This window comes from Arvicola amphibius, chromosome 17, assembly GCF_903992535.2.
Source record: "Arvicola amphibius chromosome 17, mArvAmp1.2, whole genome shotgun sequence".
Lineage (NCBI taxonomy): Eukaryota > Metazoa > Chordata > Mammalia > Rodentia > Cricetidae > Arvicola > Arvicola amphibius.
Genome location: NC_052063.2, coordinates 3,128,570 through 3,154,537, shown reverse-complemented (window position 1 = coordinate 3,154,537; position 25,968 = coordinate 3,128,570). Strand labels below are relative to the sequence as shown.

The 25,968-nt window shown below is 50.8% G+C and overlaps 1 protein-coding gene across 1 annotated transcript in view; it reads left to right on the top strand.

Annotated features, from left to right (window-relative positions):
* Positions 1 to 25,968, top strand: part of Chst11 (carbohydrate sulfotransferase 11) — a 195,616-nt gene that overhangs the window by 87,411 nt on the left and 82,237 nt on the right. The window contains exon 2 of the mRNA XM_038314822.1: positions 18,952 to 19,037. Within this exon, the coding sequence (XP_038170750.1) occupies positions 18,952 to 19,037 (86 nt within the window). The remainder of the gene's footprint in view (positions 1 to 18,951; positions 19,038 to 25,968) is intronic.

Sequence of the window (25,968 nt, the reverse complement as noted above, 5' to 3'; positions counted from 1 at the left end):
GGAGTGTGCAGGTTGTCTAAATCTGAACTGTTATGTTTGAGATGAGACAACAGATTGGAAGAACCCAGGTGAGGGATTTGGGGTTCTAATTCTAAGAGACCCCTCAAAGCTTTCTAGCCTGTGTCTTTGGGAATCACCTGCACCAGCTCTTCTGGCCCTTGTCACTGTTGGCAGTCAGAGGTTTGGGGACATAGTCGGGATCTGGAGGTACCATTGGCCCCGCTGTGTCTGCTCCCACCCTTCTGGCCTTCCCTTTGGAGGGTCCCACACAGTGCAGCTCCGTGTTCTGCAGCATCGTTCCGGCTGGGAGAACCATGTGTACCAAGGCTCGGTCATCTGAGCAGCCTTGCAGCACATCCTGCTAAACGGCTAAACAGACAGAAGCAGTTGACGGTCTCCGCTCTCAACACAGCTGTCTGCCGTGGAGCAGACACATCCCCTGCGTCCGCATGGTTGTCACCTCAAGTGAGAAAAGTATCGAGTGTGCACTCAGGAGCCGATTCGGCAGAACTGGATTAAGACGGCTACCCCACCACATACAGCCAGGAGATTCAGTTTCCTCCGTGTAGGGCTTGGGTATTCACACCCACCCCTCACGCCTGTTTACTCCTTCCTCCATCATTGCCTTCCTGGTTCTTATTGTTGTTGTTGTGGTGGTGGTGGTGGTGGTCGTGGTGGTGGTGGTGGTGGTGGTGGTGATGGTTGTGGTGGTGGTGGTGGTGGTGGTGGTGGAGGTGGTGGTGGTGGTGGTGGTGGTGAAGAAAGCTGACTCATCCAGAGCATTTCACAAGCCGCCCCTCCCTCTGGTAGTGTGTGAGCGGCTGGGACTTTTACCATCTGCAAACCCTTCACACTCCAGGACATTCTCGTCTTACCTCGCGGTACTGGGCTTCTTGTCATGGCTATGGCCCGCCACTGTGTTGTCATCAGGACGTAACTCGGTGGACTGGGGTGGAGGGGGGTGGTGGTGAGATGCGGTAATCTCAGGAAAGAGAGCCCTCTCTTGCCATCCTCTGAAAAGACCGTGCCAGGCATTTTCTGGTAGGCGTGCAGCGGTGAGGAAGAGATGTTCAGGCACTTGGAAGCTCACCATTTTGGCAGGAATTGACAAGAACATAGGTGGCGATGATGACTGGAACTGGGTGGAGGATGTGCCCATCGTCCTCTGTGTGCTTGAGATCCCCAAGCCCCACCCTCAACCCCAATAAGCAATGTTTGCTGAGCACATGGGACATACAGGCAGCTGTGAGTGGCATGGAGGATGCCCGGACAGGACATGCAAGCCCCTTCAGTCCCTGTGATCTTGGGGACTCTCGTCTTAGAGACGAGAAGATGACAGAGGCTGGATTCATCCACCAATGTCATCTGGTCAGTAGTGAGCCCATTGTTCTGTTCTCAGAGGACAAATGTTGTTATGTTCAGCGGAACGTCTTCAATGCCTGTTGAGTGCCCTGTATCCAGTGTGCACATGTATGCTGCCCTGTAGTCTGCAGCAGCGTGGTTTGCTGAGGATTGCACAGTAGGAAGTAGCAACTTGATACCGAAGCTGGCTTGATTCTGGAAGGTTTTGGCTCCTATCTTGGTTAGGGTTTCTACTGCTGTGAAGAGACACCATGACCATGCACTTCTTATAAAGGAAACATTTAATTGTGGCTGGCTTACAGCTTCAGTAGTTAAGTCCTTTATCATCATGGTAGGACATGGCAGCGAGAGAGAGTTCTACATCTTGATCTGCAGGCAACAGGAAGTAATCTGTGACACTGGGTATAACTTGAGCATATGAGACCGTAAAGCCTGCCCCCACAGTGACACACTTCCTTTTGGCCACACCTACTCCAATAAGGCCACACCTCCTAGTAGGACCATTCCCTTTGGGGGCTCTTTCCTTTCTTTAAACCCCTTCAGCTCCTTATCCCTCTCTCATCAGGACAGTGTGACAGCTCACATCAGATCCAGTCTCTTAGCCAAATGACGGAGGAGCCGAGGGAATATGGACCGAAAGTACAGTCTGGATGGCCAAATGCACCCAGAGTTTGTGTTCACTCTAGATGGGCATATTTATCCTCAAGTACTTCCCAAGTGCCAACACTGTTCCTTCAGTGAGCAGAACAGAGAAGTCCCCATTGCTCCCTGTCGCTGCCATACAACCCACAAGAAGCAGTTTGTTGTGGATCTTGCCTGAGGAGAGACAGTCTGTCATGGTGGCAGGAGGGAGAGAGGGTGTGGTGGGCATGGCTTCCACCTGTGCAGAGGTCAGGGGAAGAGACTGTTGCTTTCTCCTTATGTCTTTTGTGGCCCTCTTCCTCCCCAGGGCTCAGGAGTTGCTGACTCTAGTGTTTCTCTGCCTGTCACCTGGGGAGCCTGAAAACTCACTGTTAAAAAAAAAAATAATCCATTCTATCAGAAAGCCAGGAGGCCAGGATTTATAACCACAGGGTGGGTGACAAGTGGGCATCAGTGTGCTCTTCAGTAATGCAAGTGTGAGGACAGTCGTTCACATGCATCATATCCTAGTGGTGGGGGGAGCTCCCACACACTCCTGAGCCCAAAACAGCGTGTATGAAGCCCTCAGTGTGTGCTCTCTCTGCCTTGGACCCCTCTTCCATCAGCTTGTTGACCCCTCATGGTACTGTTTTAACCCCCATTGAGAAGATGTGGAAGCCAAGGCCTACCGAGGTGACCCACAAATAGCTCAAGGTTCCAAATCTGGAACCTTGACACAGCAAACCTTGTGTCAAAGTGGTAAAGGAGGTATTATGGACTCCAGAGGGGAGGACAGAGGTATGGCGGAGGAAACAGCCAGGAGGAGAGTGTAGGGCCCGGCATCTGTGTGGCTGTAGGGTTCTGCCTGATACCCGCTAGCCAGGGAAGGCCAGAGAGCACCTGCTTTGCTCCTGAACTGCCTGGAGTCAGTGTGAAGGCAGGTGAAGGAGTGGGTGCCGCTGCCGGTTATGTCTAAGCCCACGCAGGGGTGGCTCGTCCACTCTTCTTCCTAATCCAGTTCCCAGACCTAAGAGACGTTTAAAAGGCAGGATTCCCAGCCTGGTCTACAAGAGCTAGTTCCAGGACAGGATCTAGAAACTACAGGGAAACCCTGTCTCGAAAAAAACCAAAAAAAAAAAAAAAGGCAGGATTCCCAAGCCTGAGGGGAGGGTTTGAATTTGGGTGGGGGCTGTGAATCTGCGCTTAGCCACTTGGCCATCCTGAGAGGGTATCCATGTTGGGGAGCACTGGTCTGGCTTCAGTGGAAGATCCAGAGGGCTGGTTGTCTGTGGGTTCCTGCTAAGTTCCCACCTGTTACACTCAAACCCAAGATGGTGGATGTGACTAACAGCCCCAGGCATTCCGGGGACCTGGCGCCACCTCGTTGGCAAACTCAGTTTGGTTGGATGTATCCCATACCACTTTTCATATTTTAAAAAAAGTGACAAAATACATAGAAGTTAAAGCTTCCATTTGGGCGGGAGAGGTGGCTCAGTGGGTAGTGTGCCAGATTAGCGAATGTGTGTCCGTAGTCCCAGCATTCCCATGGCAGGATGGGAAACTTGCTGGCCAGCTAGCCCCACGTACACAGCGTTAGCCTGTGTACACACACAACGCAAACAGCAGCACCACAAAGGCACCCTCCGTCACACAAAGCAGAAGGACACTGAGTTTGCGCTCTGACACCCACAAGGGCGCTATGGCTTACACATGCCCCGCCCCTGCAGGTGGGCCCAACACACACACACACACACACACACACACACACACACACACACACACACTGAATGCTTCCTAATAGCTTTCCTCTGACAGTGGACAGAGTGGGGTCATCGGTGACAGGGCTCTGAACTGGTTGTCTCCATCCTGCGTGTGAGGTGAGAAGCTTGCACACAGACTCAGGTGAAAGAAGAACTCTAATCTGCGTCTAAGTCTCCACCTCTACTTTTTTAGTGAAACATATGATGGTGAATCCCTTGTCTGGTCAGTGCTGCGGGCAAGTTCCCCTGCCTGCTTCCATCTCCCGGGGCAGAATAGAGGATGTGTGTCTAAACCACGCTAGCACCCCTGCTGTATACACACAGCGTCCAGGGTGCCTGGGCCGGAGTCTCAGATGCCGCGACGCAAGGCCGACCTGGCTGAGAACAACAAATGGGCCTTGTGCGCGAAGGAAGAGTGACCTCTGTGTCTTAAGCCCAGGGTCCACAGAAGCTCTGTAGACACGCCTGCCACACAGCTCGCGCTGTTGACTCCGCGTAGCCGTGGCCGTGGGTCTGTGGTTTCCGGGTTCTGGGGGGAGCCACAAAAGCCAGCCTGTTCACCTTGGAGCACCGTGCCCGTGGAATGTTCTTGAGCGTTGCTGCCGCGAAGGGAGGACGTGAGTTATGGGAATCCTGGCCTCAGCCGGGACGGCGCTGCACAGCCCTCTTCACTGCTGTGGAAGGACACTGAGACCCAGAGGGTGGGCAGAGAGTGAGGACAGAGACCCCAGAGTTCCAGGGTGCCACTCTGTCCTGTCCTGTCCTTTATCTTAGAGAGTGACCCAGATGTGAGCTGAGGAAAAGGACGGGGCTAAGGAGGCCATCAGAAAGCTGACTGTGCCACCCAGTGTGCCCACCCCTATTCAAAAGTGAGACCCCTTTCATTTCTAAGTGGAAACTGTTGAGTCTTGGACTCTTTCATGTCTGGTCGCCTCACCCACATCCCCTGTGTGTTAAATCCCTGAACATTAGGTATTTCCTGAGGGGTTGTTTTGTGTCTGGTGCCACTCAAAGAAGATACTAAAAGTAGCCTGAGGCACCCCGTGAGAGGGAAGAGCATTGGGGGACCCTGGGTACCTCCTGAGCAGCAATAAATACTCTTGGACTCTTCTCTTTGAAGAATGAGGGCCAAGCCCTAGAGGAGCACCAGGAAGGCCTATGCTTTACGCCCAGGGAGGGCCAGCTCCCCGACAGCTCTCCCACTCCTTCATTCCTGCGTCCCCAGTAAACTGTGAATGCTTAGTGCATATTGGTCTTTTGGTGCCTGTCTCCTCCCCTGCACCTCTTTTTGCAAATCCTCTCCTGTGCAGGCAGCCCAGGGCTAGAGAATTAAGTCTAGGCTTGTATCTGACCGCCTTGCTTATATTAACTAATACTTCCGCTAAGAGGGGTCCCACGGCCTTCATCTTGTCTTGGGGGCTAGGGTGTAATTCACAGTCCCAAGAGGTCCCGGCACTTAAATGAAATCTTTTCCGGCCTCACACTTCACGTCACTGGGCTTCCATCCATATTTTCTCTAACTCAAGGAGGCACACATGCTCCTCTTGTGACCATGGGTGCATCATCGAACCTCTCTGGCCTTGGGTTTCTCCTCCACATAGTGAGAGGCAGTGGGCATGGGTGGAGCAGGCAGTCAGTGAACCCTGAATTTGTAATTCTCAAGCCTGTGTCTGAAATGGGCTGTCTCACTGTTCTGTCTCACAGGAAGGTTCAGGAGGATGAATGTGTCCCAGCGTGGGTGACTTGAGGTCCCCGTGTAGGATGTGGCACTTGGCTGTGTCCTCAGACCACCCCCCCCCAGCCCTGATTCTGCGGCCAGTCTGAACAGCAGAGATGCTAATTCATTTGAATGACTCCCAGCCTCTGGAGGTAAATGCTCCATGCTTAAGGATATCCCGGCAGTGCCAAACTCACCTGCTGCTTCTGTTCCCTCTGGGTCAGTCACACACTTTCTACTGGCTTTGATCATCCTGGGGGCCTGGAACTGTAATTGTAATTGAGGACCACAGGTAGGGATCACAGAAGATCAGCCCGAAGTAACCTGCCACTTTTATTTCGCAGATGTTGCGAGAAAAAGGCCCGATCTGCCAATACGATCAGGGACTGTTTGCTTTCAAGCCTGTTCAGTTATTGCATTAGGAACAGAGGCCAGAAAGCCTTGGGGCCGTGTCTCTAGTCATAGATTTGAGGGATAGAAGATCTTTAGTGGCTCTGTTAAGAAGGAAGACTCCAGGCGTAAGCCAGACTCCAAACGCAGGTGGAAAATCAGGTTGTTGCTTCTAGATTCGATGGACGTTTCTGTGTTCCTTACAACCTTCCGTTCTGGGCATAAGCTATTTTTGGGTGTGGGCTTCTCAAAAGGGGGGGTTGTAAATCACTTAGATTCCACATTAAGCTACTTGTTTCAAACACCTGGGGACTCCGGCCTATTAGCAGGTCGAGTTTTAGACCCTCCAGCCATGCAGGCATGTGCGTTGTGGGTGAATGAAGGGGCAATTGTGTGAACAGTCAACATTCTTGGAAAATGTGCAGCGGAGCCTTGCCTTCCGCTCGGGAGGGGGCTCCTGTCTTCCTGGGAGTTTGAGGAGCATGAGTTTGCACTTGTTATAGCTTGTTTCCAGAATGTAGCTGGGTCAGGAGGGTTTTTTCCCAGAGGTGGCTACCTACGCCTCTGAGGCTTTCTACTTCAGCTGGAAAGTCCTCTCCAGTGAATGGGCTTGAACAAATGAGATTTTTTTTAAAGGTTCTTCCACACTTGCTATGAAAATTAAGATGAGGTTTTTTTTTTTTAATGAAAGCTATTTACTAAATTAGAAATGAAAGATAGATATCTGGGTTCCTTTCCTATCCTTCCTAGCTTTCTGTGAACCCCAGTGCTGTCCTGGTTTCCCCATCTGCACCCTTAGGAGACTGGGACCTTTCTCCCTCCATCCTTCCTTGGTGGAGTCTCCTACACAGGGTACTTCATTCACTCCACTCTCTTGTGGGTGTTGGGTCCCACTCCTAAGGTGCCACCCTCTTAGCGTCTGCTGGAGGATAGCTCATGCCTGGTCAGGTGCAGACCACCCGGCAGTCTCTGTCATACTCTACAGTATGGCTGAACCTCTCCAAGTCCAGGCGGTGGACGCCTAATGCCCAGGTAGAGTTCATGGTCTGCAGGCCTTTGAGAGACAGTTGAGATTAGGGGACGTCATTAGGCTGGGGATCTTATCATGGCATCAGTGGCTTCATAGGAGGATGGAGACCCTGAGATAGCACTTCTGTGCTGCTGTTACCATGCTACCCTCCGCCATGTTAAGATGCGGCATGAGGACCTCACCGGAAGCCAGGTCCAGGTCCATGCCAGCTCCCTGCTCTTGAGCTGTCCTGGCTCTCCAACCAAGCTAAGTTAATTCTGTACTTTTAAGAATGGCCAAGGCATTGCAGAAATCAAAACAAAACAGACAAAGGCGTAGAAGAGTAGTATCTGTTGAGATATTACTACAATTCGTACCTACACAGGACAGCTATTCTCACATAGTTCAATTAAATATTAACCAATTCGTTTTGTTTTGTTTTTTGAGACAGGGTTTCTCTGTGTAGCTTTGGAGCCTATCCTGGAACTTACTCTGTAGACCAGGCTGGCCTCGAACTCACATAGATCCGCCTGCCTCTATTTCTCGAGTGCTGGGATTAAAGGTGTGCACCACCACTGCCATGGCTAAAATTTTAACAATTTTTTAAGGAAGAGAAGTTTAAAAGTTGAGAAGGTTCCCCCCATGCCGCGCGCATGTGTGCGTGTGCGTGTGCGTGTGCGTGTGTGTGTGTGTGTGTGTGTGTGTGTGTGTGTGTGTATGTGTGTGTGTGCATGTATATGTATTCCTGTGGATGTGTGCATGTGTACATGTTCATGTGCAGAAGCTAGAGGTGGATCCTGGACATCAGCCCGAGGAGATCAGGTTGAGACAAGGGCTCTCACTAACTTAGAGCTCCCTGGTTTGACTGGACTCGTTACCGGCAGGCTCCAGGGATCGTCCTGTCTGTGCCTCTCCACAACCCAGACAGTAGGCATCAGCCGACTTAGCACAAGACCCTTTCTGACCCACTGGCCGTTCCTACAGACACAGCCACTGAGGTTTCCTGTAGCTGTAGCAGATTACAAATATCTTATTGTTTGATGGCTTTTTAATTGCCTGGCTGACTCGGAGGACTTTCAGTAGCTAAATGTCCTTGTTACACAGAAAAGGGCCACCCCTTCAAGCCTGCCACAGCAACAAGGAGCTTGGGCATGACTTTAGATTTTCTGGAAAAAGATCTGACTCTCCTTTGCACTTCAGTGGCATTAAGCGTTTACATTTATACTTAAGGGGGATACAAGTCTTCAAATGCTGAACATTCCCCTTGGGGAACTCACGATAGTTGTCTAAGGTTATTTTTGTTTTGTTTTTCTCGCTTGCTCGCGCTTATGCTCTTCCCTATGCTTACTCCCACCCTGCTGCCCGGCTGCAGAGAGACTGGGCATCCAGGTCCAGTGGCATCTTGGATTCACAGGGAGGGAGGCAGTGGCAACATGGGTGTGTTTAATAGGATGCAGCTGCAGCAGCCTGTCCCTGCTGGCCACCCTTCAAGGAGAAGGTTTGACACACAGCAGAGCTGTCCCTGGCCCCCTCCATCCTTCTGTGGCTCTTCCCCATCACCCACTTTTATGACCTTCACCCCTCCACAGTCCCCAAGAGCAGCAACTAGGGTTATCTTCAAACATCCTGGGATCTTGAGATATACAGGGTGTCTCCTTTGCAGTCTCTTAGGGGCCAGAGGTGGGGATGGCTCAGTGTTAAGGAGCAAGCAAGGCCCTGGTTTCCATCCCCCACCCTGCAGAGGACATGGGGAGGAGGCAGACAGAGCTCTGGCTCAGAGGATCCCCATTTGGGGCTGCAGATCATGTTTTGGTTTTCTTTGGGGGGGGATTCCAATCCTTTGTTTAGAACACGGCTTTCAGTTACATCCTTAGCACTGGATCTGGTGTGAGGTTGGAGTCATCATGACGAAGAGTGTCAAAGCCGCTCCAACACTACTTTTATTTATTTTGGCTGGCTTACATGTATGTCTGTATTGGTGAGCTCGTGTGTATGTTTGTATCCGTGGGCTCACGTGTATGTCTGTATGGGTGGATATATTTGTATCCGTGGGCTCACATGTATGTCTGTATTGGTGAGATTCTCATCTCCTATTTGAATTCTGATTCTCCAACTCCATTTCCATGGTTTTGCATCAGGATTTTTTAAAATTATAGTAGCATATTCAACTCATTAGTAATATACCATTGTTTACTAAGATAGACTTAAGAGGACTTTAATTCATGACTTATCCCTCTAACTTTGGCTGTTCTTAGAATGTTTCCAGTGTTTAACTAGTAGAAAGAAAATACAGTAATGAGCATGCGTGCATGCTTGTGTGTGTGTGTGTGTGTGTGTGTGTGTGTGTGTGTGTGTGTATGTTTAGACCAGAGCTCAACTTCAGGAGTATTCCTCTAAAGCTGTCCCCCCCCCCCCTCTCTCTTCCATCTATCATCTATCAATCAATCAGCTTATGTATGCATGCATGTATCTATCATATATCTCATCTATCTATCATCTATCTATCTATCTATCTATCTATCTATCTATCTATCTATCTATCTACCTATCTATCATCTATCATCTATCATCTATCTATCTATCATCCATCCATCCATCCATCCATCCATACATACATACATACATACATACATCCGTTAAGGCAGGGTCTGGCCACATATAGCCTTGGCTGACCTGAAACTCTTTATGTAACCTCTAAGGTCTCACAGAATTGGCCTGCCTCTTTCTCCCCAGTGGTGGGATTGAAGGTATGCACCAGCATGCCCACCCACCTCATTCTCTTAACTGGTCCAGGGTTTGCGCAGGCAGGTCTGGTTGGCCAACTAGTCCTTAGGAATCTTCCTGTCTCTTCTTCTCCCTATACTGGGATTGCAGTGGATGCAGTGAGCCTGGCTCTTTAATGCAGGTTCTGAGGATCAAATTCAGATTCTCATTCTTGTACCACAAGTGTTTTTCCAATTGAGCTGTCTCCTGCAGCAAGCATCTTTACCCTCACAACACTTGATGTCGTTTTCCCCGAGGAAAGCGGGTAGATTTGAGGGGTTTTAACACCTTCCTGGCTCCAGAGACATGGCACATGTGGCCATGTTTTTCAAGCAGTGTTATACCAGACAGGTAAGTGATTCAAAAGCTCGTTCCCTGTCTTCTTATTTTGTTTTCCCAAACCACACCAGGAATCATGCTCAATTGTCTGTCATGCAGCACTTTGCTGGGCCCGGGCCTTGCCTTGGCCTTTGCCTGGGGTGCTCACGGCCTCACGGCCACCTTAGGACAGGAGGCACATGTCTTGTGAACTCCTGTGAACTCGGGAACTCATGTATGTTAGTGTGCTAGGGTTTTGTAACAGATGAACACGAACTGGGTGACTTAAAGCAACAGAAATATGTTCTCCCACACTCTGGGAAACTGACATGCAAAATCAAGGGGCAAGTTGGCTGTGTTCCCCTTGAAGGCTTCCCTTAGGGGAGAATCCTTGCCCCACCCTGCATCCCAGCTGCTGCCAGCTCTTGGCAGCCTTGGCGTTCCTTGTCTTATCGCAACCTTCCGGTGTTTTTGGCTATCGTCTTATGGCCCTGTGTGTGTGTCTGTCCTCTTCTCCTCTCATTAGGACACCAGTTATGTGGCTTGAGCCCCACCCTCATGCAGTGTGACCTCCTCCCCATCTAACTATATTTGCATTAGCAAAAACTCTATCTTCAAATAAAGCTGCATCTTAAGGTTCTTGTGATATGAATTGGGGGTGAGGCACAATTCCGCCCACAGCGCCTTGTTTCCTGCCTTCTAGGATAGGTAGAGACAAAGGAGAAAGGAGAAGGCTGGGGGCTCTGGGTCTTCCTAAGCGGTCTTTGATGTTCACAGGAGCTGTGTGGCAGGAGGGGCTGGTGCCCTGAGCGAGACATTAGCATGCAGATGCCGCTTGCCCCGTGTTAACTAACACGCAGCTGCCCTGCGCAGGGATGAATACAGGGAGCAGGGGGTTTGGGCCTCACAGCCCCCAGCTTCAGTAGCTTCAGCAGTGTTGACCCAAAGGGCTTCTTATCTCCAAGAGCTACGTCACTTGTCTGTGAGCGTGGGGGGGAACCCCAGAGGCAGACACCCACGTGTCCAAGTTGGAGAGTCAAACTTGGAGCACCAGACACCAGGATGAAAGTATGCTGGCACGTTATCTGCAGCCTGCAAAATATATTCATAAGCGTTCCAGGAAACTGCAGGGCGGCCCGGGAGGGGGGTTAGTTCCCCAGCACTCAAGGCTGAGGATGACTTCTGCATGGCGGATGCAAGACGTGTGTCACTGCGCCGTCTGTGTAGTCTCCTCAGAAGGGACATAAAGAAAATTCATAGGGCCTCTCCCGGGTCAGCTGCCAGCTCTGCCACAGAGATTTGAGTTTCTCAACTATGAGACTCCCCCGCTGTGGGTTTCACGAACACTCTCGGTTAGGTCCAGGATGTAGGCTGCTGCCCTTCACCCCAGTGAGTTGTGCTCCCTGCTTTATGGTCGGCTTAAAGTAGCCAAGCCCTGTCACTTCCATTAACAAGAGGCTGGCTGTTGTGTGCAGAAAAGGCTCCTAAGAATTAAAGTCCCAAATTCCACAGCCTACCCCTAAGACTCTCAATAAACTCTACCAGCTAACGTCTAGAATGGCCTTTGATTAATATTTAGCCTTTAAGAAACTTTTTAACTGACTTTTAATAATTGAAATTATGTTTAAATTTTAAAGTCCTTTTTGAATACTTCACTTCTTCCCTGAAGAAGCTAACATCTAAATAATATAAACCTGATAGTTCAAATTTAGAAAGAACTTTAACTTTTACCAGGACAAAAAAACTGTTCGATTAAATCTTACATGTTGGTATTGCTGCATAATCTTGGAAATATTAATACTGCCAGTCTTCTGCTGAAAACATTCTTTCTGGAGGTAGTTTTATTGAGCTTTGAATTTATGAATAAAGTTTACTTGTTTCAAGTGTAGCGTTCTATGAATCAGGCCATATTGACAGAGCTATGCACACTCACCCTCCCTTCCCCGCACTCTCCATGATGCTAAAAAGAAACCCACATCTCTACTGTCACTCCTGGTCCCCAGCCCTGGCCTCATGTAGTCACAGATCCATTTTCTGTGCCTGGAGATTTTTTTTTTTTTTGCACACATATAATCTTTCATCACTTGAAACCATAACTGATTTTAAGTATTTTAGGCCATTTTGGAGTCACCTTTTGTGGCCGTGCTGTGTGTCACTGTCCCGCCGGCCTGATGTCCTTTTCTCAGGGCTGAACTCAGTTTGAGTAGGACTTCTTCTGCAGGTGATGACAGAACTTGAGCCACTGGCTGACCAGGTCACGCCTACTCCCACCCAGGACCAGTCCCGATCCTCGGCCCGCCTTTCAGGCTCACACACTGTGATGCTCAGGAGAGAACTGACCGGTCCAGCCTGTTCTGAGGTCTGCTCTACATAGCCACTCTGAGGTGGCCATCTGCTTTTCCCGGTAGAACTCGAGAAACCATGATTCTAGCCATAGCTTATGGACGGTGTCCCCTGGGCATCCATTTCTCCATGCATGCCTGGGTATCCCTCCTTAATGTCTGCTGTCTCCCACTCCTTCCCCTCCCCTCCACTGTGCTCTCTGGGTGACAGGCATACGCCACCGGCCAGGCCACTTTCTGAGCCTTCCGTAATAACCAACCGTAGGCTGTGTGACAATCTGAACAACAGAAATGCATTTCCTGCAGGTTGGAGTACTGACAGGTTAGCGTCTGCTGGACATCCACTTCCGGTGTCGTGGGTGTGTGTCTTCTGTGCCCTCCAGGGGTAAAATGTCACTTTGATTCAGACAGTAACCCTTCTCTAAAGGCCCTATTCCCATGACTGACTCACCTCCCCAAACGCCCCCTCCCCCCAGATTTCAGTGTAGGAATCTGCGGGAGAGGGGAGTACAAACATTCTTCCTATTGTGCTTTCCTTCCTGACAGTTTGACTCCATCACTCCCCATTCTGAAGACTTTCTCAGCCCTTCCTGTCTACCCCTGTGCTCGCATGGAAGTGACCTCATGGTGACTTTCTCTGGGACTCCCTCCTTGTCCCTGCCCCCGCCCCTTTCCTGATTTAAGACTTTAACAAGTGGTTTTCCTTGGGCCAGACCTACCTTGTGTGTTTTGAAGTAGACACTTGCTCATATTACTGCTGAGGGACCAGAATCCCCAGGCCTGGGGGAGGCGATTGCAGAAGCAGCATTGTTTCTGATGAATCCATTCAGTGGCCACTCTTATCTTCCAAGAGTGAATGAGCGAGTCTGTTCTTCCACGCTGGGTACTGGAGCCCCTGGGGAAGGCTTCCGGGTCAGTGAACCTCCCGCTTCTTAGATCAATGCTGTTGTGTGTCTTTCCCGTGATGCCGGGAACATTTACTGAATTCTGAGATTTATGTCCTCGACCTTCCGAAGCTGAAAATTCTCTTCAGGGTGGTCCTGGCTTTATGACCTTAAATACTAATGGGGGCCGATAAGGGAACTGACTGCAATAAAGGCTTGGATTTTTCCCAGATCTGTGCACCCTGAGGAGGGAAGGCGATCAGGTTCGTGTGTATTGGGCATTTATGGAGTCCACTGGACACACACTGCAATACTGGGGGCATCTTCTCAGGTTAACGTTTCTTGATGTTTTTGCCTGTTTGTTTTAGACCTCTCCTTAAGTGTGTGTGTGTGTGTGTGTGTGTGTGTGTGTGTGTGTGTGTGTGTACACATGTAAGCAGTTGTGCAGCTGTGTGTAGAAGCCGGAGGACAACCTTTGGTGTCACCCTCAGAAACCCTGCCTATGTCCTTTGTCACAAGGCCTCTCGTTGGCCTGGAGGTCACTCATTAGATTATCTGGCCCGTGATCTCCCTCCCTATACTCTCCTGTCTGATTACCGGTGTGCACCAGCAAGCCTGGCAGTTTTACATGGCATCTGGAGATCTAACTCAGGTCCTTATAGCCACGGTTACCTCCCTAGCTCTATCTCAACTGTGTTAGCTAAGAAAGCCAATGTAACCATCTTGAAGGAGAACTGTGCAGTGGAGAGGGGTCTCTTAGCAACCTCACTAACTTTTCTGCCTCATCCTCCACCCAGTGGTTAGGTCTCAGGCTCATCTGTAGAATTGATGCCTTTGGCTAAACCTCTTGTTTCGTGTTTTCTCATGTCACACATATGTACTAAGAAACTCCTGTGAATTCACAGAGGGACAGTGGTGTCTGCTGTGGGACCTGGCTACTGGGGATGAGAGACGATGCCAGCTCTGCAGGACCCTGTGTACCAGGCCATTCTGCCCCTCCACTGCCCCACTTTTATCCTTTGAGAATGAATGAGAGTGGCCGGATGAGGTATTAGAGCCCCGCAGACTCTGAACAAATTGGATTCAAAACACCAAAGATGCTTGGAAGTAAGATGGAAGCTCACAGACACGGGTCTGTTGACAGAGGCCACTTGTTTGTTCCCAGCTGCCCAGACCACGAAATAATCACTCAGAAACTATATTATTTGCAATACTGTCTGGCAAATAGCTTAAGTATATTGCTAGCCAGCTCTTACATCTAGAATGAACCCATTTTCATTATTTTATATTTTACCACGAGGCTCGTGGCCTGCCAGCAAGGTTCCAGCTGGCTGCTCACATCTTGTCCCTCTGGCAGCTGCATGGCACCTCCCTGACTCCACCTACATCTTCCAGCCTGGCTATATTCTGTTAAGCCACTGGCCGAAAGTAAGTAGCTTCTTTATTCATTAACCAATAAAAGCAACACAGATACAGAAGGACTTCCCACATCATGGGTCTCTGGGGACATTCCTATTGTTGGTGGCCTGAGTATGGATGGGGGTTTTGTGAGGATTTGTAGACTCAGTGTACCGCTCACGTTCGTGGGCGCCTAGGACTCATCTCCGATGGTAGGTTCCGTTTGGATGTTTGCCTGGACTATGAGCTGGTCGTTCTTTCATTCTCTTGAAAACCAATTAATTATGCAACTGTGTGTGCACATGCATGTGTGTGAGCATATGTACCTGTGAATATCAGAGGGCAAATTGCATGAGTCTATTCTCTCCTCCCACTATGTTGGGGTCACAGGGATCGAGCTCAGATCTTCAGGCCAGACGGCATATGCCTTTATCCGCTGGACTGGTTGCTCGTTCTTCACCCAAAAGTCTGAAATCTGAACATTCAAACTGTGAAATGTTCAGAGCTCTGTGATGCCCCCGAAAGGTTTTGTGTTCTCCACACACACACAGGACCTTCTGCACAGGGCAGGCTTGTTGTCACCCTTATAAATAGCACAAAGGCCCCTTTGGCTTTTGTGGCCTGGGGTGCCAAAGTCAGTTTATGTGGTGCCCCATGAAGTCACAGGTAAAGGACCTGAGCTGCAGGCCCCACACGTCCAGGCTTCTTAAAGACCTTGTTTTAGGAAAATAAACCAATTAAATAATACTGCCCCCCTGTAAAAGAAGGCTTTTAATGGGTTCCACCGTGGAGTGTTCAGTGTGGCAGGTCTGCTGCCACGCGGGGACTTCAGTCTTGTATGGCACGGGCACGGTTTCATGGTTTCACATGTTTTATGGCCGTGTTCTCCTGTCCAAGCGCCGGTATGCCCTTGTGCAGATGGAGGACCTGCGTGCCCTCCACGGTTTGCCTCCTTTTGGGTGGAAATGAAAAATGAAGTCATAAATTAAAGAAAAACACAAAGTGGAGTTTCTCCCTCACTTTCCTGGTGCAGCCGTGGAGGAACAACGAGCCAGTGTTTTTCTGGACAGCCTAATCAAATTCTAGCGGCTTTTATGTGTTGACTTTTGCTCATAGATCCCTCCTCCCGTGGGAAGGCTGCGGGACTTGCAGGGTGTGTGCTGCGCTTGTATTAGAGCACTAGGCTCCAGGACAGGGATCGCCAAACTCCAGCCTCAGGGTCAAACTCTGCCTCCTGCCTATTTTTGTTAAACCATTAAAACAAAACAACAGAAGAAACATATTTCCTAACACAGGAAGATTCGGTGAGCGTCTGATTCCGGTTCCTAAATGGAGCCTGCTAACTGGCTGCCATGCAGGTCTTCCTCTTTGTCTGCCTATTGTTCTTTGATGACACATTGCTAAGTGCCACTTGCCCTTTCCAGAAAAAGCTTGCCAGCTTCCCCTGAGGAAGGCAGGGAAAGGGAGAGAGGGTACGTGGCCTCTCCTACCAGGAATGGATGCTCTCCCCTCAGGGTTTCCACAGGCTCAAAGGGGGAAGTCAATAGAGGGAGTTGGTTCCCCTGGAAACCTTCCAGAAGTTACCTGTTGCTTGTGAAAATTACTCTTCACGTGTGTGCGTGTGCGTGTGTGTGCACACATGAATGCACATGCAAAGTCAGAGGTTGCTGTCAAGCGTCTCCCTCTGTCATGTGACACTTTATTTGAACCTGGAACCTAGTGTTTTAGCAGGCCAGTTGGCTGATGAACTCCAGAGATGTCCCCTCTGTTTCTCCAGAGCTGGGGTGACCCTTTTTGGACATATGACACTATACCTGTTGTTGTTTTTTATTTAATGTGGCTTCTGGGTATCAAAACTCAATCCTGCATGCTTCCATGGCAATGGCTTTGCAATGGACCATCTCCCAAGCCCCAGCCTCTTCGCTTTGTGACCTCGGGTTGGCACCTGCACAGCAGCCCCCTCATCCAACCTTCTTAGTCTCTTGACTATATCCTGATTGGAGTGTGGCCAGCTCCCTCTCAGCCCACGTGCTACTTCAGGAGGAGAGGTATTCCCGTCTTTATACCAGGAGCCGAGCAACGTTGATCATAGGCCATGTGCAAATCTAGTGGATTCTCCAGAACAGGAACTTCGAGGTTGCCCATTTGACAAGCACTTTCTAAACAGTCTGTGTAACTCAACCTTCGCAACCAGCCCAGAGAGGTTCTCTTTCAGCCCTCTTCCTTACCCAGGTGAGGGGCAGGCGGAGGGAATAGATAGTTTGCCTAAGGTCGCACAGCTGGCCTATGGTTAGAGCCATGACTCAATCCCAGGCTATCTGTTCCAGGGGATGGGGGACTGTGCCCTTGACCACCATTGCCAAATGAGCCATCTCCCAAGTCCCACACACCAGGGTGTTCTCCGGGCTTCCGGGAGCCTCTGCTGGTCCTTGTTCCATTCATCTTTATTACGGTAATACTCCTTAATGAACTGTTTGATATTTGAACAAAGCCTGTGTTCATCTGTTCTTCCTCCACCTGCATCTCCGCTCCCTCCCCTTTTCTCTTTTCCCTTTCCTCCCTCTTCTCCCTCCTTATCTTCTTCTTCCTCCCTCCCCTCCTCCTTCCCCTCCTTCCCCTCCTTCCCTCCTCCCTCCCCTCCTCTCCTCTTTCCTCCTCCCTCCCCTCCTCCCCTCTTCCATCCCTCTCCCCCTCCTTCTTTCCTTCCTTCCTCCCTCCCCCTCCTCCCTTTCTTCCTCCCTTCCTTCCTCCCTCTTTCCCTCCTTCCATCTTTTACTCCCTCCCTCCCTCCCTCCCTCCCTCCCTCCCTTCCTCCCTCCCTCCCTCCTTCCTTTTTTCTCTCTTTTCCTCTCTCCTCTCCCTCCCTCTGTCTGTAGTAAGGTGTTAGTGTTGGAAGTGCATGGTTTTAGGGTGTTTTGTGAATGGGAAAAGTGAAGTAAGGGCTCATTTCTGTTGACAAGGGTTCTTGGCCCCCTCGCTGCTGACGGGTGAAAAGAGTTCTAATCCTCCTATCAGTCATAAGTGCTGCGTTCTCTCTAGAACCTTTCTGCCTCAGGTTGACATTTTAATGGAAATGCAGATTGTCGGAGTCTTGGGAAAGACAGGGCTTCTGACTTACTGCAGAGGGTTCCCTAGGAAATAGTCCACCCCGTTCTCAGGAACCCAGGTCCTAGGTGCCTAGAGGAAGAGCCATTGTCTGAGGTGTTGCCTGCACACTGCGTGGCTGGGATAAGGTCAGCATCAGACCATGTGGGAATATGGTGGCGATAAAGGTTCCGACCGTAGTGACACCATTGCCATGGAGATGTCAGAGCTGCTGCAGCAGGCCGCTCCCGGGTCTTCAGCGGCACTGGGATAAGCCCACACGCGCACCACGGTTCCGTAAGAGCACATCCCGTCCCATCAGGTACAGGATGCGACAGCAGACAGTGTGGGCAGCTGTGTTACTGGTCTGTATTTATGCTCCCCAGTTTTTACTGTCACTTTAGAATGTATTTCTTCTTACGTGGATGCCCTAATAACTCATCTTAGCTGTCAACCTGACATACCTGCTAGAGGAAGCCTCGGTTGAGGGTTTGCCTCCTTCCGATATGCCTGAAAATGCCTGTGGGACATTTTCTTGGTTGCTAATTGATGGTGGAGGGCCCAGCTTACTGTGGGTAGTGCCACCCCTGGGCAGCTGGACCTGGGTGGTATAAGAAAGCAGACTAAACCATGAAGATCAGAGACAGTCCGCAGGGTCCCTTCGTGGCTCTGCGTCAGTTCCTGCCTCCAGGTTCCTGTCTCGTGTGCCTGCTCTTTCTTTACCTCCTTGAGGAGCCTTAAGCTTTCCTCGCCAGGTGGTTTTGGTTCTGGCGTTTATCACAGCAACAGAAAGCCAGCAAGGGCGGAAAGTCTTCGGAGTCTTCTGAGTCCCGCCTGGGCAGCCTCACCAGTTGGCCTCTGGGAACAACTGTCCGGCACCCTCTCAGTGTGTGTGACTTTGTCACCTCATGATACAGTTCTCAGACCACAGCCCTGTTGCTGGGTGATGCGAGACTATGCCACCGCACCCAGGACAGCCACACTCACTTCCTTGGGTGCTCTGAAGGTGCTGTGTCTAAGTGTGTAAGGGGCTGTGTCTCAGTGAGCTTTGATGCCTGTCTTATTTTCTCGTGTGCTACGGGAAGCGATTTCGTGTGGCCCGTGATGTTGGGGTACAGACACCCGAATGCTGGGGACAGAAAAGCATGGTGCTCTTGCATTCGGGGACAGCAGTGGGCTTTCTCTGGCAGAAGCCAGGCTTTCCTGCTTTGCCCTCCTCCTTCTCCCTCCCAGATGTCTTTCCCTCTCTCGGTCGGCAAACCTTTGTAGCTGTTTTCTGATGAACTTCACTTTCTCTCCTCAGTCATGCGGAGGAATCCCTTCGGTATGGACATCTGCTGCCGGAAGGGCTCGCGAAGTCCCCTGCAGGAGCTCTACAACCCCATCCAGGTAGGACCCGGACCTCTCTGCTATGGGCGTGTTCTGGGGATTGGATGTGTCCTCCATTCCCTGACATTCTGCCTCCAGCGGTTGCCTTCGTGTTCAGCATCCTTAGTCTGAAGTCCAAGATACTCCCCAACCTGAAGCTTTTGGAACAGCAGCATGGTACCACACAGTGGGAAATTCCATGTCTGACCTTACACAGTAGGTCCCAGGGACAGTGCAGATGCACAGAGATCCTGTATAACACTATCCCCGGGCTCTGTGTGTTAGATATACAAATGAACCTCGTGTTTAGACTTGGGTTCTGTCCCAAGGTATCTCACAAGTATGTATGTACAAATATTCCAGAAATCTGGGGGAGGGGGACACAGATCAGAACCATTTCTTGTCTCGAGCATTTTGACAGTGTAACCCAGGAACATTCTAGAAGTTGTAGAAAAAGCAGTTTAGAGATGTGTGGAGGATTTGTGTGGGATGGAACTTGTGACCTTCCTGGGGTTTGGGCCTCTGAGCTCACCTAGTCCCAGTAGGTGACTAGTCCTAGTAGCTATGGGACTCTGAACTTCAGGAGCCTCCGGGCTTGTGAAGCCCCTCGCTGGCACTCCCAGAAAGACATCATCGTGGATAAACTCGCCACCCACACCCCACGTGGGATTACTGAGACCTACATGGCCTACATGCTGCACTCTCTACAGAAGAGTCTGGCTGGGGTGTGGATGTGAAGTGACTGCCCTGTCTCTCTGGCTTGTTAGTTTAACGGTGGCAAGCATAGTGCCAGTGGCCTTGAGGAGAATAGGAAGCTGGACTTGAGGAAACTTGCCTTTCATGGGAAGCCAGGGGCAGTCAGGAGGCCTGGTCACCATGGCAATAACCACAAGTCGCTTAAGGGTGAACGCAGAGACTCTTGGGCTGGTCACCCTGAGGGAGTGTCGCCTAGCTAACTGTTTTCTGGAGCGGAGAGCTGAAGCTAGAGCAGCTGAGCCAATGCCGATGGACTTTAATTAACTGCTGAGAAATGTGTGTCGGGGAACGATGGCCTGGTCGTAATCAGGGCTTTATTCAGGGCTGAATTCTCAGTTTTGTATTTCTGTAGTCCATGCTGCCTGGTGGGAGAAGATGACAAACTCTTGGAGTCATCTCAGAGGCCTGGACCCGAGATTTCTCTGTTTCACTCTCTCACCTACCACCTGTGCTCCGTTCTGGAGGACAAAAAAGGACTAGAGTCCAGGCACCCTTGGTGGCCTCATGCATCCAGAGATGCCCCTCTCCCTGCTCCATCCTGGGGCTCCAGGTGTGACTTGACACAGCAGACAGATGATTGCAAACGAAGTTGTCTCCTGAGTCTTCCCCTGCTGCCCTCTGCAGAGACTCAACAGGGATTCGATATTTGGGTTTCCTTTGGTGCCCCCAGTGACCCGGCCTTTCTACACTGTCATCTTTGTGAAGAGATCAAGTCAGGCTTTGGTCACACAGAGGGTTTCTGGTGTGCTGTATTGAAAGCCATCCGGATTACTACTCCATCACAAACAATTCCCTCTCTCTCTCTCTCTCTCCCTCCCTCCCTCCCTCCCTCCCTCCCTCCCTCCCTCCCTCCCTCCCTCTCTCTCTCTCTCTGTGAACATCCTATGTTGATGAGCAGCACAGGACGCGTAGGCAGTCACTTCCACTGTAACCTGCCCTCTGGTCAGAAAGCCCATGGGCTGTATCTTGCCTACCGCTAGACCTGGTTGATGTCAGGGGTCCACAAATATCTGTGACTTTTAAAAGAGCGAAGGTCAGGGTTTCAGTTCCCACTCTCCGCGTTTCTAGCTACACAAGCTGGAAGGTGTGAAGAGTCCTCACCCAGATGACAGTTTCCCATCTGAATGAACCCCGCTCTGAAATGCTGGGAGAACAGCGCCGTCTGGGGTTTGTCACTTCCCTTGACTTCAGAGTCAGACTCGGCGTCACCATGTCCTAGTGATGTGACTTTGGACAGGCTGCGTTACCACTCCGAGACTGCGTCCCTCTTTTATAATACGCCAGGACTAATACCAAGTGCTGGTTTCGGGAGGAGGTGACCTGCTGCTGCCTGTCTTCCTGCTCTGGTCACTCCCTGGCCCTCTGCCATGTGACACGCTGGGCTTAGAGGGTGGTGAGGCTTCTGTGTTGGTTCCTTGCACTGCTCCAGGACTGGTGTGCATGACCCTGTATGGCACCTCGACAGACAGTTGAAGAGGTGACGTCACCCCCCTCCTCACAGTGGTGTGAGTGTTGTTTTAGTGAGATACATTTAACCTTGACCTAAACCTTAGGATGGCGGGGAGGTGGCCCTGACCGTCACAGGGGAGGGCATTGGTAGATGAGTCATTGCCCTTCAAGGATGTCCTGGGCACATTGTCTAGGCCTCTCCAGCCCATGCAGGCAAACATTGTTTCAGGAAGATCACCCCAGTTCCTGGGGATGTAGTCTGGGGATTTTTTTTCTGGGTCTAGCTTCCTTTACAAGTGGCAGTTATGCCCATTCCCGCACAAAGTCCTTAAGCAGGGCTTTGTTTTTGGAGAAGCAGCCCTGCTTAGCGGTGGGCTGTGGAACTGAAAGGAGGGACCGAGCGCGCCGACGAGCATAAATAGCATCTCCTTCCTGAGTCATCTCTGCTCAACACTGGATTGAGCTCCCCTGCGTTCTCTCATATTTTCCTTCCGAAAAGCTGCCGAGCCTGGAATGGCATAGTCACCAAGGCGAGTGACAAACTCTTTGCTGGCTCCAACCCGAACTGTCTCCAGAAATGCTATTTGCATCTTTGTTTTTGCTGATTGTCTATGTGGGCTTAATCCAGGATGTGTAAAAACAGAGACTATGTTTTATGATGAGAAACTTAACTTCTTAGTAACCTTAGACCCATGCCCGTGGCCAGATGCTTTCTGGATCGAGGATTTGTCTCATTGGATCTGCATGTGAGCTCTGGCCTAGATGGTCCTGCCCCTTTCATGGATAGGGAACTGGAGCTCCTAACTGTGTATGGTTTATCCAAACCCAGATAGCCAGTAGGAAGCTGTGGGGATTTAAGCACAGAAGGAACTCCACCAGTCTGGGCAGATCGGACACACTGTCACTAGTGACTCGTAGTAGTTACTGTCACCATCGACATGCCCTCAGCGGGAGCCATCCTCCCCCAAACAGCTGTACAACCAGCGAGGTTTTCACTGGGTCAAGACCCAAATAAGCCCTGGGACAGTTGGCTCTAATCTGACTTCTGTATCCAGGGTTTTTTTTTTTTTTAAATTTTTAGTACATTGAAAAACTCCAAACCATCCGAAGGACAATTGGTTAAGAAAAAAAAAAAAGAACAAAACCAACTTTGCAGTGGATATTCTTAGCAAAATAGCACAGTAGCGTCTTATAATTTCCCTCGTTCGCTGCTGTCTCCCTGGCCCCAAAATAAACCATAATTGCCAATCGGATCAGCTGGCACCGAGTCACCCAAAGTTCAGGAGTTGCCAACCACATGCTCGTGGGCCGAGCCATCTGCGGGCCGCCCCAGCTCAGTGCGGACCCACAGGGCAGAGTACTGCTCTCAGCTGGGCGAGAGGCTGTAATTGTCCCTGAATGTCAGAGAGGGCCAGACAACTTGTCCTCCTGCCTCCCCACCTCCTGGCCTCTCGTGGGTTCGCGGAAGTCCTTGCAACATTGTTCAGCCCTGCCCAGCTGCCGCTTTCTTTAGCGTGTGTGCCTGCCCTGTCATTAGAGTGTTGCAGGGGGCAGGATGCGTGGCTCAGTGCTGACCATAAGCGTAGAGGCAGCCCAGCTAAGCCTGCCCGGGGCGTGGCAGATCACGTGGGTGTCAGGCTTCTGAGGGTTCCTGGATCCTGGGGATCCGGTAGTGTTAGGGGACCTGTTGTAGAGAAAAGAGGGTCCTGTGTTGCTGAGTGTGCCTGAAATCCTGAGGTCTGAGGTCCCGTTACCTCTGTTACGGGACAGCCTCTTGGTGTGCTACAGTGAGCTTTCTCCTCCTCCTGGGTAACACGGGACTAAGGGTGGAGCGAGGGGAGGAAGGGGAGAAGGAGTCAGCGTTCACTGAACATGTCGTACACATCTGTGACCATGCTAGACGTTTTCCAAGCGTGATCTCACCGTCGTCCTGTTGGGGATGGAACCCGGGGCTCTGCACGTACTGAACAGTTATTTTCCCTACCACGGAGCCACAGCGCAACCTGTCACCAGACCTTTACAACCCTCTCAGGCTAAGGTCTCTGATAACCCCGTTCTTTCAGAGGGAGGGGCGGAAGTCTTCCTCGCTTCCACCTGGGTGGCATCTTCACCCATGCTCAGCACATTTTGCTGGTTTCACAGAAGAATAAACACAGAGAGAGAAAGGGCCCCAGAAGAGAGATAGCTGGAAAAAAAAAAAAAACACGGCAGAGAACTCCCACGGAGGATGAGGGGAGATGGTGTGGATGAGCACCCCTCCCCCAAGTCCTGTGCACAGTGGGGGCGCTACAGAGGAGGTCACCCATGAGTCAGGCCTTTGAAGACACATCAGAGGTCAGAAGCTTACAGCAGCAGACAACAAGGGCAAGCAGCGGGGGGGGGGGGGGGGGGGGGGGGCACGGTCATTCACTTTTAGAAGAAGGGAATGGCCTGCAGTCAGGATGCTGCTGGGGCCTGGTTAGAAGGGACAGGAGAAGCATGCAGTTCCAGGAAGAGTGAGTGGTAGTTAAGGTGGGCGGACAGCAGGGTCCCTGGGAGACACTCAACTCACAAAGCAGCTGTACCTCTGACTCAGCCGCTTGTTAAATGGTGGAACTTCTCTAAAACAGGAGACTCCCCAACTTTTGACCTCATCACCGCTGTCTCTAAAGTGACGGTGTTGTGTTGTGATTCACTGGTGGCTCTCAGCTTCAGCCGCCCCTGAGATACACAGAGCCTACGCCATTCCCTTAGTGGCTGATTTGAACTAGTCTGGAATTTTTGCCAGTGTGTCAATGGGTTCCAAAGCTTCTGGGGGTTTGGTTATGGGCTTCAGGGTTCAGAAGCACAGGGCTGAAGGGCCCTTCAGGTCTTCATTTGCAGACACCTTTTTTTGAGTCTAACCCAAGCCATCTTGAGTTCCTGCTTTGGTGATCAAAAGAGACTTCAGACTTCTGATATGAAGACAATGTTTTCCCAAGGGTAGGAGGGTTCTTGCTCCCTGTAGCTCCCCAGGAGGGCTACCCCCAGATAACAGATTGGGACAAGATCCCTCTGAAAGGGATCCCTGAGCTCTCCTATGTGAAGAACGGAAGAAAGAACATACAGTGAGGGCAGCCACCAATCAGATGAGGTTTCCAGGGATCAGTTGCACCTGCCAAATAATCAACAAGGAGGAAGGCTTTCTGCTTTTGTAGTTGCTGTTTGGGAAGAATGTTGGGGGTACTACCTGCCAGGAAAAGCCAGAAAGGGCAGCTCTTGTTCAGCTGTGGCTCTGCCGCATTAATCCCTTCATTACCAGCCACCTGGTAAATGGTGTGCCTGTCCCATTAGCTTCCTTTGACCCAACAGCTGTCCACCAGCCAAAGAGGGATGGATTTAGTTGTAGTCTGGCTTCTTACGCAGAGCTGTTACCGATAGTTGGCCCGGCAGAATGGCAGCTGGCTGGCCAAGATGAAAAAGTACATTAACCCGCCCTACCTATACCATTCTCTTGAGTGCCGCGTTCATTATTCATGGCAAGTGACATTAGGCCAGCGAGGATCGTTGCAAGGCTGGGGACAGTCGGGCTGCCTTTTTGGGCCGTGGTTAGCAGCTCCATTGTGTTCAAGCAGAAAGCTACCCTGGTCAGATTTCCAAGCAGGCCAGGACAGGTGGAGGCCTGGCGTGCGATGCAGTTCAGGTCACAGGAGAGGAGTGGGTACTTGAAGTGGGGGCGCCTAGCCCAGTCATGTGACCTGGGGCCACTTCGCTTGAAGTGAATCAGAGGAAGGTACCTATCATGCAGGGGAATTGAAGGCATCGCCTACCCAAGGCTGAGTGGAGAAATGATTCGTTCAGGAAAGGGCTTTCTTCACACACAGGAGGGTCTGTTCTACCCCAGCACTCACACAGAAGGCGGGGCCTCGTAGTGCACACTTGTGATCTCAGAACTCAGAGGGCACATATGGGGATCTCTGGGGCTTGCTGGCTCTGAGGGCACTGTGAAGGTCAAACTTTGTTGGTCAGTGATTGCCAGTCATCAGGACCAAGTTAGGAGTCAAGCTAAGAGAACACAGTTCTTTTTGATTTATGTCAGATCTCAGGCTCCGAGCTAGCTAGACCCCCATTTGCAAGCCCACAGATGCTATCTCCATGTATGGTACAAACATGTCCACTGCACGCGGGCCCTAGACAACAAGCAGACACAGTGGCTCCCGTGGTTGTGTCTGCTCCAAGCCCCTTCATAACTCCGTGACCACCTTAGGACTGAATGGGGGTGTTAAGTAAGCCCCTCTTTGGGGGTGGTGATGAGCCTTTGAGTTCATGGCTAACTCTGGCTGCCTCTGTAGGCTCGATACGTGGAAATGTGGAGAGGAATTGTGTGGAACTAACAGGGCTCCTCCAGGGCAGTCTATGTGAACAGATTCTGATGCATTTCAGTGGGAAAAGAAGCATTGGAGCCGGGCGGTGGTGGCGCACGCCTTTAATCCCAGCACTCGGGAGGCAGAGGCAGGCGGATCTCTGTGAGTTCGAGGCCAGCCTGGTCTACAAGAGCTAGGTCCAGGACAGGCTCTAAAAAAGCTACAGAGAAACCCTGTCTTGAAAAACCAAAAAAAAAAAGAAGAAGAAGAAGAAGCATCGGGGTGACAGAAGTAACCTCAGCAATCGCCGAACGGTAACACAGCTGGACAAGCTGCCATTTACTGAAAGTTATTTCCTGAATTACCCTCAATTAGGGGCGGCCTCTTCATAATTTGATCTTTCTGTAAATTACACAACTCAAGCT